The sequence below is a fragment of the Limulus polyphemus genome, unplaced genomic scaffold (genome assembly GCF_000517525.1).
Source record: "Limulus polyphemus unplaced genomic scaffold, Limulus_polyphemus-2.1.2 Scaffold5, whole genome shotgun sequence".
NCBI lineage: Eukaryota > Metazoa > Arthropoda > Merostomata > Xiphosura > Limulidae > Limulus > Limulus polyphemus.
In genome coordinates, this window is record NW_013665615.1 from 1,488,184 (window position 1) to 1,502,676 (window position 14,493).

Consider the following 14,493-nt stretch of genomic DNA (forward strand, 5'->3'; position numbering starts at 1 on the left):
TTTTAGTGAAGATCCATCCACACCCTGCGAAGTAATTACATGGACATACAACAGACAGTGATATTATATTTATATAGATAAGATTAAATCCACAAGTGACAAATTATCACATGTGATACTTACTCAAGTCATAGATTACTCTAAGAGTTTAGAGTTTACAGAATTACATGTACTTTTAGTTAGACCCTCTGTAATATCTTTCGTCTACTTTTATCTGGGTGAGGGAGTTGTCCCAGGTTGTGACAATTAACAAAGATAGTATGGAGCGTTAAGTATATCGTTTCCAGTTAAAACTGTTAATTACGTGATTATTTAGGAATTGCGTGATTTCGAGTCAATCAGGATGGATGGAAAATTATTTGGTCAGAAGTTCAAAAAGTTAGAACACGTGAACTTTTTCTTCTTGAAAAAATATATATGCCAATTTAAAAGCATTTATGAAACCGGTTTATTTGCAACTTTGTGAGAGTTTTCAGTTGTTTAAGTGATGTAAATTGGTCATATTAAACGCTCATCTTTTTTAAACATGACAGTCTGAGTTCTTTTGAATAACGGACCTTCATTTTTAGGGCTAAAATTCTGATAACGGTCAAATTATCGAGTTTTTTTAAGTGTGTATTTTAACTGTTTTGTTATTTCTGTAGATTTTCCATGTACAGTAATCAAACTATATCAAAAGTTGATGTTATAAAGGTATTATAATCTTACTTTCAAATAATGAGATGACAAATAACATGGTAGTAGGTAAGATTTGTTAGATTAAGATCAAGATATTACAATATACCTAGAGTGCTGTAACTGCGTAACATCTTAATTATATTAATATTTTGTGATCTGAGTTCCAGCCCCACTCCCTTTCTAGTGAAAATATACTTTAAGCTTACTTTTGTCTTCTGCTAATGATCCAAAACTGGGACATTCTATCTTTGCAACTTGACCAGCAGGTGTCGCTTCCCAACATCCCCAACCATCAAACTCTGGCGGACAGCTGTCGTTTCCTAAAAGTAAACGTAATTTATATGTAAATCAGTATCAATTTAATCTCATATTTGTGTAATCTTTGTAATGAAAATATACTACCTTCTTATTTCCTTTGTAAGTTCTATGAATGTCACATCATAACTATTTTCTTAGTACCTGAAAACATATTCCAGGGTTGTTGTTTGTTATTAAGCACAAAGCTACAAAAAGGGCTATCAGTGCGCTGCCTATCACGGGTATCAAAACCTAGTTTCTAGTGGTATAAGTCCATAGACGTACCGCTTTGTCAATGTAAATATTTTATAGTTGGAATAGCTCTAATTAAAACCCTTGATGCTAGAATTTAATAAATAAAATTTATTGTTTCGGTTAGGTATTACATATTACAAAGGTAATTTTGAATTTCGATTAAATACGGAAAAATATTTTAACTAATGCATTATAATTTATATTCATATCATATTATATTGACCAGGAAGTAAAATATAAAGTACACCCAGATCATTTAAATGTAACGTGACTGAAACATTATCAGTTGAGTAAGTACAACAAAAACGGTCATTTCACAATGACAAACTGCTTTTGGATGTTTGTGGAGCAAGTAACCTAATGAGCTGGTAAGATTAAGATATATAAATAACAAGTAAATGTCACATTCTATTATATTTGACTAATTTTATGAAGTCAAGTTTATGAACTGAAGCATGAGTTTCTGAAACATTGTTTTTAAAACGTTCGTGCATGCACGTTTCTAGCCCAGTGTTTGGATTTACAAGTATTGAATTCTGGCTATTTATCGTGGCTAGATTACGTTCGGCCTAGTTACCTATTATGCTGGCTCATTCTGTTTTAGGGTTAATGCACGTTTTCGCTGGAATATTACATAGCATGCAACGCACTTTGTGAAGGTGAACAGTAATATGGACAGATGAGATGAGGACGTGTTCTCCTTATATGATGTTGGAATGACCAAAAATAACGTAAATAGCGAATGAACACTTAGAGGGATGACGCTAAAAAGCTTTGTATATGGTGATGTGCTGTCTCTGTCTGTCAGGGACAAGTAAGATACCATTTCTAATCTGGAAAAGTCTAGATCTTGATCATTGGCCATTCTCCTGGGTACCCATCACTTTAATATATGATTGTACTTTGAATAAACATTATTTTCCATTTCGCTCTAATTGTATTTAGTATATTTCCTCTTTCAAACATAGGGTGAGATAATTTAGATTTATTACTGCATAAAATATCCTGACATTCCTCTAGCTATTGAGGTTGCAATTTCTAAATGAACGAGAAAACAGTAAATCTGAAAGTACTACAATGTTTACGGGCCAATTATGTGATTAACGCCAAAGAAACCTGACGTTGTTTTTTAAATAGAGCCTAATAAGATTAAAACCTTGTATTTCCAGATTTTATTGCTACAGAGAAAACTTTAATGATTTTCTAACGACTTTAATTTTGAAGTTCGGAAGATCATTATTTTTTTATTGTAGGAAGCGATATTTACAAAACTTTTTCTGTTTCTGTTCTTGCTATAAGTAGGCAGATATTCTCACTTGAATTATCTGGAGTTCAAATAAGAATATTAAGTAACCATTTTGAAACATATTTGTTTTATACTAAAGTAGTGAGATCAGGCAGAAAAACGCCTTATTTTTACCCATGCCCCCCCCCCCCACCGTCCCAGTGGCACAGCGGTGTGTCTGCGGACTTACAACGCTAGAATCCGGGTTTCTATACCCGTGGTGGGCAGAGCACAGATAGCCCATTATGTAGGTTTGTGCTTAATTACAAACAAACAAACAGTTTTCACCCATATTTGCGCGTTTCGTCTCTCGTTCAGTATCAGTTTTGGTATCTGTCTAGTTCCAGCAGAAGTTCAATTTTAGTGAGCGACAATAATAAGCGAACAATGAATTCCCATATTTACAGTCTGTCACCATGTCTGGCCTTGTCAGACTTACCTGTTCCCATGTAATTACAACAAAATTGCGGACTTTATTTATGTTACAGTTTGTTAAAATATATTTAATTTCTATTAATTTGAAATTAAATTATTTCTAAATCAATATGTTTATATTATGTTAAAAGGAATAATTAATTTACATCTTGTAAAGGTTAAGAAAATAATAATTCTGAACTGTTTCACCTAATGATTGTATATGAGTTAGTCGTTATATTTCAACCAATACACAAAACTAGTAACAAAAATAATTATGTAACCATCTTAGAGTTTTCAGTCGCAAAACAAGTTACAAATGTCTCTGACCAACAGCTGAAGTGAGGTAAAACCTGTGACAAACTCGAAAATATATTCAATTAGAAAATGTTTTGTGACCATTTAGGTTTTCCTTCAAATCAACTAAAATTGTGGAACTGATAAATCAATTTTCCCCTTGCGGCATCTAAACCTCTGAACAATAGTTTACTGTCAGGTTGTACAGACATTAGATATCAGTTACGTCTAGAATCGAAATAATTCAAGTCGACACTTAGGATCAATGTAGAACTGAGCAGCTAATTTTCTTTAGAAAGGGAACTGTCACAACAACAATGCAGTAAGTTCAAACTCGCACGATAAAAAATATTTTATACGTGTAGATACTATCCCCAGAATGCCTACAACACAAAATGTATAATAATGGAAGAATGACGATTTTAAAGCATTCAGCGATATTCGTTAGAATTTCATACACATGAAATTTCCTGGGCATGACTTCTAAAGGTTGTAATTAGTGCGAACATTTTATATATTTTTTCGAATTTAGGGACCAAGCGTGGCCTACTCTTTAATGAGTCCATACTGTGGATCCAACGCTTCATGGTTCATATCCCTTTGCCACAGAAACGCTCCGCACATTTCTACCGTAGGTGTGTTAATGAGTGACAGTAGTCAAAGAATTGGCAGTGGATACTGTTGACTACCTGCCTTTCCTGTAGTTTTCAGGTCAAAAATTAGAGACGGATAGTACAGCTAGCCTTGTGCAGCTTTGCGCGAAATTCTCCAGTAAAACAAAATAAACTACGAGTTAAGCAGACAATTTAATTAACGCGAAACCCTCAGTAGGAAAAATGATTAAAAATACAATTTTATTTTCATCAATTGTCCGCATAAATATTTTCTTCGAAAAAGTATAGATCATGCTTCCAGTTTTAAAAGACATCCAGAATATTCTAGAGATATTTCTTACATTCATTACACTATTGAAATATTTACCTCTGATTTCAGATATTATTTACTTTAGAAATACTTCCTAAGTATATGAATACATATTTAAAATGTTTTTAACATTAAATATCAGTGTAGAACATGTATAGTGATTCCTTTCAATAAGAAACAACAACAAAAAAAGATTGTTATCATAGAATTTCCTGTTGAAATTTTTATGTTAAAATGATATAAATTATTTTAAATTATCGTGTAGTTGAGTTAGGGGTTACATTAAAAAGATGTAATTTAATATGCTTCAGTTATCAGTGAAGAAAGTATATAGTAAATTTTTTCATCATGATTCAGAGGGAGAAAGGTTTCATTGAATGCCTTGTTTAGATCTTTAAATTATTTCATATTAATGAATGTTTTTGTTAGGTATTAGATAAAAAAAAACATTTGATATTCTTCAATAAAAAGCAAAAATATATCTGGCAATACATTTTAGTAAAATGACATTATCTTTAATGAACTCTCCCCGAAAAGGTGGAAAATATTTAAGCTCTTTTACGTTGTCTTTATTGCACATAATACTTTTCTGATTCATTTTATACTTTCTATATTATGATATAAAACACCAAAAAATAATGCTTCATAACTGACTTCCATTAGGATTTTCACTGTCATATTTACGATTGAGATCATAATCCTTTGTTACTACTTTGAGGTAATTCGTACGTTTGTAGTCGAAATTATTTCATATCTATAAACATGTATATAGAATAGAAAGGGTTAGGCTCCCAACTGTTATAATGTTTCGCATGAACTAAGGGGACTTAAATCATAAATTGGCGCTTAATTCTCATGGTACTCTTCATGAATTAGAGGGGTTTAAAGGCCTCATTTCTGTTGTTTTATATGTGAAAGGCCCTTCGCAGTTGAATTTCTTGCCAATTGAAAAGAAGTAATAATTCTTAGAAATAAAGATCTTTAAACAATAAAAAACCATTAAGTTTAAGATTGATTTTTAATTACCGATTATTTAATAAAAATAGATTTGTACACATTTGGTTATTTAAGACATTTTCAACAGTTTTTAAGCTAAACACAATAGTTTTGTTGTATTTTGTCCATTTGTATTTGTATTTTGTCCTAGTGTTATTCCTTTCCACTTTATTTTCAAGGAAATGTGTAGAAAATCAAAATATGTATAAGTTATCACTGAATTTCCCTATTGAATAAGTTGAATGTATAACATTTAATAATTGAATGGGCTTGAGTTCTCTTAGCTTCTTACAATAATTACCAATGTATTATTTAATTTTGAAAAGAAATTCCCTTTATAATGTGTTACCATGGTGGAACTTGATTTACAAGTAAAATAGTTTAAATTTTAACATATACGACATAGGCAATCCATTCGTAAATTCAACATCAGAATTACGTTTTTATATTTTTCTAATCACATAAATCTGTAGTTATCCAAATACCTTTAAAGGTTCTCTACTTGTTTGTTATTGTAGATGTAAAGTACTGTTTTTTGGAAATCTTAATCCGTTCTCATCTCAGTTCGTTTGGCGAGATACCATTCGCCAAAAGTACATATTACATGTACCTACAAATAAACACGGTTCGTACATCATGACTGATTTTTGGATTATTGAACAAAATCTACGTACTTGATAAGTCTAAATGTGTTTAATTACAATAAATCTAAGGTTAACTTTTTGAAATATATATAACAACGCAGAAATTCTTATAGGCATAATTCTAGCGTTCCTTCATAATTTGCTGATAGAAAAAAAACACACAAGAAAACAAGGAATCTTTAAATGATCATAATCAATTCAAGAACCAATAATAAAAATGTTTACATCGTGGTACTGGACTGTTACTTGAATCCCTCTCCCGTGGGGCGTGGGTTGGCCCTGTCATAAAGCTTTGAATTTCGAAGCTGGCGAGCCGGGTTCTTATCTGTGCAAAACCACAAATATTCTCCGTAAATTAAACTGTGGGTGCGTCATAAGAGTGACAGTCAGTGGGTATAGTGGTAGGGTGCTGCTGACTAGGTGCATTCTTGCTGGTCAGTAGTTTAAAACTAGAAACGGCGGCACATAGCCTTAACAGCTTTGTCATAAATACGAAATATAAATACACATGACTTGTGTATGAATGTTAGCTCTCCTGAACATTTTCAGTTTAATTTATCAGGCGGGCGATAATACTGCCTATGTAGGGATGACTCTGATTGTTCATCGAAATGATATTTAAATACCTTCTCAATAAGTCATAAGAACATTACAATACTATACAGTATTTTCTTTTATAACAATATCTATGTAATAACTGAGTCACAAGTTCTAGGAATGTCTGTAAGAATCATAGCAAAAACTTTGAATTTCTTGTTCTTCTTTCTTCTGCTTCTTTTTTATAACATAATAACCCAAAAACCAAAACAATGGTGTTAACCAATTTCACTGAGGTGACATAGTTTCAAATGAAGTATCCGCTTTGATAAGTATTATTAATAAATAGTAGTAATTAAAAACATATATAATTATAGTGTAAACGATGGTAGCATTATCCCTTGAAGTTGCCTTTCTTACAGAAAAATGATGTTCCTTTAAAAAGCGTAAGTACCGGATGAAACAGGAATTACTAGGCAATAATAGATAAACAATAAATATTACGGGTGGAATCTCATTGTATTTAGAACTTTTTTATAAATACAACCTTCCTAACTATATTGAAGCACTGCAATATATATAGCTATTCAATAACAATTGAGTTTAATTTATCCCATTTTTGTCTGTTAACATTCTACTACATTGTGTGCCTGTGCTATTATGTAGGGATGATGCAAATGTAATCTCTACTATCTTGTTTGTATTGTTCTTGAAGGATTGATATTAGCCATTTCTACGTTTACTTTTTTGTTGAAAAGTTATCTTTATTTGTAACACAATAAACTATTTTGAAAATGTATTTACTTGTATGGTATTTCAAAGTAGTAAATCTGAAGGCTTATAACGCTAAAATTCGGGTTTCGATACAGATGGTGGGTAGAACACAAATAGCCCATTGTGTTTAACAACGAAACAAAAACTATCAAAGTAAAATAAATCTGTTAAACTTCGAAATTCAAATACTTGAGAAAGTAGTTTTAAGCATTTGGTTCCATGTGCATAAAGGTTATTATCGAAATGATGAGTAGGAGAAATCCATTGTTGATTTAAATGCTAAAGAGATACCGATTATTTGTAATTTTGGGAAACAGATTAGTGAATCTAAAGACTCAGAATACATGCAGTATGTGCAGTATCAGAATCATCCAAAGTCGAATACCAACTATTTTGCTATGTTTAAATCGTTAAAATGATTTACGCTTTGATTATTTTATTAAAATTATACAATTTTCTTAACGTATAGAAATACTTTTTTACAAAGTAATTTTGCACTGTTATAGCGCAATAACAACAAAAATATTTTGGCAACTATACAAATGGAAAGCAAGATGAAAGCTAAATAGCCCAACTCTGTGTTCTATTTAGCTAAAAACCGTGCTGGGAAAATACAAATATTTTTCTTTATTGTTCAAAAACAGCAGCTCAGACATAAGGCATTCTTTCCTCCTCGTTCAGTATTTTGCACAGTTTGTTGGACTTATGATTAATGTCTTCTTCCTTTAGTCGAATATATAATTCTTATAAGTAGTGTCGTTTCGTGTTCATATGGTTAAATATGCAACTAATACAATACATGTCTTTCGTATAACATGTACAGCTCAAACCACTTTGTTGAATGAGTAGTAGCTAACGCAGTTTGTATTACGTTTTTATTCACATTCCTAGTTCATAAAATAGGCGATATAAGTCTTACACTGAATATATAGTTCAACAATGTGAGGAGAGGAAGAAGTTTTGAAGATTAATCAATCAGTTAAAATCAAGCTTTAAGTAATAACACCGAAATTCCTGTTTGGAAATGTTTTTCCTATTCCTCCAACTTACGAACAGGTACCATAAATAACATTAGAATAATTATTCTTAATTGTATTAATTAAAGCTTTATTTGTAATTTAATAATTCTAAACGAAAGTAACTCTCACGAAACCAACTTTGAACATCTTTAAATATGGATAAGCAATCTTTCGAAATGTATCATTCTAATAGAGTCTAAAAGCCAGAAACACAATCTAGAATCACATGTGAGGCTAACTTCCTGCAAAGTAAAATTTAGTTTCGAGGATCAAATGACATAAAAGTCGATATTATCATATTTCATGGATCATAAACTGTGTATCTTGTGACATTTGAAAGATCCAGACTGCCAAATTAACTGATTAGTTGCATCATATATGTTCTAGAAAACTACATTTTGAAACTATCCACAAGAAAAGATCAAACAAGAAACTATGATAACGTTCAAGCGCCTTGCCTTTAAAATTATATACTTATGTATCATAATACAGGATCTGAAAAGTTTGTCTGAAGTGAGAAACACAAATCAATAGCAGAATAAATAGAGACTAAAACTTCGTGTTCATATTTGTTGTAGCTCTAGAAGAACTGTTGCAAAGTTCAACAATTATGTCGCAAAATCAAAATTCTTATAGAGCCGGGGTGACTTGTAGATAACGTGCCGGCTTCGGATCATATCCCAAAGGTTCGAACCACGAAATTCTGGAGAACACGCTCCGTAGCTTCACCCGTGAAGGCGTTATTGCAAATAATTTCGCTATTTGGCTAATAGTAGCCGCAATCAGCAGTTCTAAACTATGGATGACTAAGCCTATTCCATTTTGGGATCTTTGACCTCGCTATTTAGCCATGCGTCGCTCATGCTGAAAATACCAAAACCAGAATTCATTCGAACCGGAGTAAACTTGTCAAAACAAAAATATACCGGATCTTAAAATTAAAGAAGAAGGATGGTATTTTTGTTTGTGGACGTAATGTATTAACCATCATTTACTGCTGTTTCCATAAATGCTTCATTCTCAGCTGCTTGTGTATCGAATTTCGTACATTGCTGTTGATATCGTTAATGCATGCCGACCTTTTTCTAGCCTTCTTTTTATTTGCACATGGTTTATCTACAAAGTGGATCATTCTCATTTGTTAGACAAAAAGGTACTTGGTCTTAAATCTAGTTCGACCCTGTTCAAATCACCCCATGATTAGAGGTATTTTCCTTAATGCTTTAATTTATAACAGATATTATAATAGCTTTAACAGACAAAATATTTCCATATTATAATTATGCGAGAACATTAATATGAAATAACTGAGAAATAAATCAGATAAGTTATCATTGATATTAAAGGAATAGCAATACATAATAACAGACTGAAATAACGTTATAGTTTTGTATGAAATGTTAACAAGGGTTTTAGTACAATGTTTGATTATACATTTTATTTTGTATGAGTTTTTTTACCAAAGACGTCTTCAAGATCGTAACTGATTGAAACATTAAAGAAATCCACGTTGTAGTATTCTTATTATATTGTCTAATTTTCTTAGAATTTGTTAGTCTCACCATTCAAGTTCTTATAGCACTGTACATAAGAAAACACGTAAAAAAGAAAATATTATAGACTAATACTAATGATCGACTATAAAAAGAAGATACGAATTGCTTATAATTCTTGGAATTAGATCGCAAACCATACTTTTCTTATCCAGTAATAGTCTTCGCACAGTAGCGAGGTAAATTATTGGAAATATCATATAAACTACGTAATGTAATGGGTAAAAATACATGCTAAAACCCAACACCTCTGTTTGTCTTAAATGTTAGGATTTAAGAATGTTTAATAAAATATTCAAATCCCAATAATTCGTGTGACAAAGCGATAGACATTAAACTTCAGTATTAAATGTCAAAAAGAGGCGAAGCAATGAAAACCAGTAGTCTATAATTAATAAGTAATATAAGTCACATTTGACGTTCTTCTACATTCCTCTTAATTAGTCCATCACAAACTTGAAGATGTGAAATCCGTAATGTATTAAGTAAGAAAACATTTGTAATCAAGTTTAATATTAGGTTTATTAAATACTTTACTTAGCCGAAAAAAAAATTAAATATTGGCTAAGGTGCCTTAAGTCATACGTAACAATATAATCTAATAAATGAATATTACAATTACTTCACCTGTCGTTTCAGAGACATCTCTATATATATGTTAATAGAAGACCTCTTTATAATTATAGATATAGTGTACTTTTCATATTTGGGTGTAAATAAAAAGATTATAATAAATTTGTTAAGACAATTTCAATGACTCGTATCAAGAAAACGGAGCTAAGTAGATTATAAATTATCAGAAACCTCAATGAAGTAAAGCAAGTGAGCTGTAACGCGTATTTATATCAATTGTGTGTTATCATCCACGTTTTGGTGTTGTTATAACAGTAAATACGGACAATCACACAATTTTAATATTTAACAAAAATATCCGGCTGCATAAAAGCCGTAGAAGATGAAGAGGAGCGATCAGAAACACGATACAAATAAATATCATTCTACCAATGTTGCAGAACGCTTTGTTTATATATACATATATATCAAGGCATAAGATTATCCCTCAAACCTGTTTCACAAGAAAAACGTATAATCAGGAGAAAATGCAAAGTATCAAAAACGGATACAGAACTATAATGTAAGAAGTAATTATTTAAATAATTAAGCCACTTCTTTATGAATACGTTTAAATAACTTGATAACCTTCCTTCCTTACATTCAGTTGACACATTTCCTGTAATGTTGCACTTTTAATTCGAAATCTGGACGAACAGAGATCGCCATATAAATGGAAAGGTATTGAAAAGAAAAGGACTGAATTTCTGGTCAGTGGAATATTTTATTCTATATCTACTTAACCATTTAGAGATACAAGATGTTTTGTCGTAACTTTGACCTTTAAGAATTTCTGGTCAGTAGATATAGAATAAAATATTCCAATTAACCATTTAGAGATACAAGATGTTTTGTCGTAACTTTGACCTTTAAGTTAAGTTAACCTAACGAAAACTATATTTTCTTCTCTAATAATACATTACTACCAACGATATCCGATTCTGTTCAAAAAGTATACAGTAATTTTAAGTGAGTGAAAAACAGGTTGGATCAGTTTTTTTTATTCATGTGGCATATTATAATGAGAACAAAGGTGAAGATCCCTATTAACAACTTTATCCCCAATTTTTATTTTATACAATTTAAAACAACAACTTATTGTAATTTTTTTACAGGATAACAATCTCAGAAAAATGAAGACATTAGAAAGAGATAGTAAAAATATCCACAATATATATAAACAAGAGTTTTGATAACACCGTGAATCTATTCCTTGCCGTTTATAGAGATAAAACCATTAAGTTCTTGTATGATTCATTTTAAAATTATAGGTCAGTAGTAAATGGACAGAGAAAATATTTTATTTGTTTATAATGATAATATCTTGACAGACGGGAAGTAAAACCTTTACAAGGTATATGTTGATTCCGATTTAGGGTTCAGTCATTAGAATTCAAGACGCCAAATACCTCTAGATCTATGCCTGTGTATGTAATTATAAATACATGTAATGGTTAGTAATAGAAGTTTTTTTGTTAATTATAAGAAATCCATTTTTACATAGTTTACTGCAAATCAGGGCCAAGATTAAAGTAGCTAACACTTCATACTCACTTAAATGTTGCTTAGATGTTTTATTAATAGTCTCATATGTATAACCCCCACTCTACAAGAAATATTAATTGGTTTAAGATCTATTCTAAAATATAAAATTCTGAGATAATTTGTTTGTTAAAACAGGCCATAAGAAAGAATTAAAGACAGAACATATTATTTGAAATAAGAAAAACTATATGTTAAAATATTTACCCATTCGTCTACCGTTATTACAAAGCAGTACCAAACTATAATTTAAAGCTTCGTTAAGTGATACTGCTTTTACATACGTGCCCCCATATTCATGGCTCAGGGATAAACTTGAAGGCTTATAATGCTAATATTTACGGTTTTATATCCTCGTGGTGAACACAGTACAGACAGTCCACTGTGTAGCTTTGTGCTTAACAATAAAACAATGTTACATATGTCCTTAATGCAGGCATGCTATAAACAGTTTCCTAACCTATAGATATAATTTCAATAATATAAATCTTGTCAGAATACAGATGATTATCCTTTCTTCACATCCCTTTTAAGTTATCTGTAATGGGTTTCATGTAAGAAATGTATACAAACTGCATTTCAGATCTATATTTTATCTAATTTACTGCTTAGGAGGCCTTTCTTTCAATATTAGAACTCTTCAGCAAGGCTAGTCAATAAGAAACAGTAATCTGAAACTGTATGCTTTTCCAATTGCACGTTGAAAACTTAAAGCTAGCGAAGAAGAAATGAAAACTAATAGGTATAATTTTCGTAAGTGCCCAATGGGCCATTTTTAGAAAGATAATTCGTTTTGAATCCACTATCTCCCACGGTTTGAGGGTATATAAACCATCCTGCAAGCTGTAAAGAGGCTGCAGTATCAAATTGTCAAGAATAAAAACACGAATAGTCCAAAGTCAGAGTTCCCGTTCAAAAGAAACTTGAACATTGACCAAGAAACTAGAAAGGAAACTTGATGGTACCTACACTAAATTACTGAGAAAAGTTTTCAATATTAGTTGGAAAGATTATATTTTCAATGAACTTCTTTATGGCAAATAGGATATAATAATAACGAGATAGAAACAATAAGACTAAAATTTGGAGGGTGCCCTCTTAGAGCTAAACCAGAACATCTATAGGAGTAACTTTTGTACGAACCAAAGCATGCCACAAAGAAGAGGTATCAGGCTAAAAAAATTATGTTACATTTCTGAAGAAAGATATTAACATCACAATGACAGAATAATCTACATATGTGTTAAACAGAGAGATGTGGAAGAAAACATCGATTCTTCGAATGATGTTGGCTGATATACATGATGATAGATTTCATACCCAAAATGCGTAGGAATAGTAATTGAGATGCACATTTTTGTTTGCAACAAAACACTTTCTGGGAGGTTTTTGTGCCAAAAAGAAATAAATATGCAATACCATTTTCACACACCCTTGATATGATAGCTGAAAAGGAAAATGAAAATAATATCTGTATTCTAACTTGGTTTTTATGACGAATATTAGTTTTGTTGGTTTCTTACACTTCTCTAGCTTTCGTTGCACAAACTTTAACATTTTCTGGAATTTGTGAGCTTGACTAGATAAGAGGGCCGTGCTAAATTTAATTACTTCTAGTTGGTCCTTTTTATTCTGCTTTTACTAGGACTGACACAATACAAGACCACACTATTTCTACTTTTAAGGACTGGAATTTATATATTCTAGCTTATTAAATATTTTCGAATTTCGAAATAAGTCTTTTTTTTTTAAAGACACAATTCCAACGTCTAAAGTAACTCAAGAGGTCACTGATGGAAGATGAGTTAAGCCAATCATCAAATTAATTATCAGCAAAATCACAAGAGGATAGTGACAATCCATCATCTGGCTTCCTATTGGCTCAGATTTACATAGTCGATTGACGTCATGAGAGATGTATGAAGTGACAGCCCATTTTAGTCGAAATTTAGTGTTTATTTTTCTGGAAGTTCGCTCTTTCCTGAATGTAACATTTTAGCTACTGTTTCGTTAGCTATTCTCTCACGTGCGTGTGAGGGAGTGGAGTGAAGGTGTACAGTTGGAAAGAATCAGTTCGCTCTCCTAAATGAATACTTAAAACTACATTTATTAGAAAATATTTTGTGCATCAAAAATAGGAGAAGGTGGAAGTCGAATATCAAATGTTAATTAAGAATCAGCTTATGACACAGGTAGTAAAACAAATAATTAACAAGAAGTAAGATCCAACGAAAGATTAAAAATCAAACTTCATGTAATGTTAATACTGATTCTAGGATTTCAACTAAATCCAAACAAATTTGGACTGAATATATCATTTTAGATGTAAATTGCAGAACCTGAATGTAACTGAAAGTGTAAACAATGAATATATCATTTTAGATGTAGATTACGGAGCATGAATGCAACTGAAAGTGTAAACAATGAATATATCATTTTAGATGTAAATTGCAGAACCTGAATGTAACTGAAAGTGTAAACAATGAATATATCATTTTAGATGTATATTACGGAACCTGAATGCAACTGAAAGTGTAAACAATGAATATATCATTTTAGATGTAAATTGCAGAACCTGAATGCAGACAACTGAAAGTGTAAACATGAATATATAATTTTAGATGTAGTATTACTACGTAACGTACGTAATGTAACTAGTAAAGTAG

The 14,493-nt window shown here is 31.2% G+C and overlaps 1 protein-coding gene across 2 annotated transcripts in view; it reads right to left on the minus strand.

Annotated features, from left to right (window-relative positions):
* LOC106472993 (calcitonin gene-related peptide type 1 receptor-like) overlaps positions 1-14,493 on the minus strand; it is a 148,822-nt gene that overhangs the window by 49,182 nt on the left and 85,147 nt on the right. The window contains exon 4 of one of the 2 annotated variants that reach the window (XM_022379446.1): positions 885-998. The exons of the other annotated variant lie outside the window; for it this stretch is intronic. Coding sequence (XP_022235154.1) covers positions 885-998 — 114 coding nt within the window. The remainder of the gene's footprint in view (positions 1-884; positions 999-14,493) is intronic. 2 annotated transcript variants of the gene reach the window in all.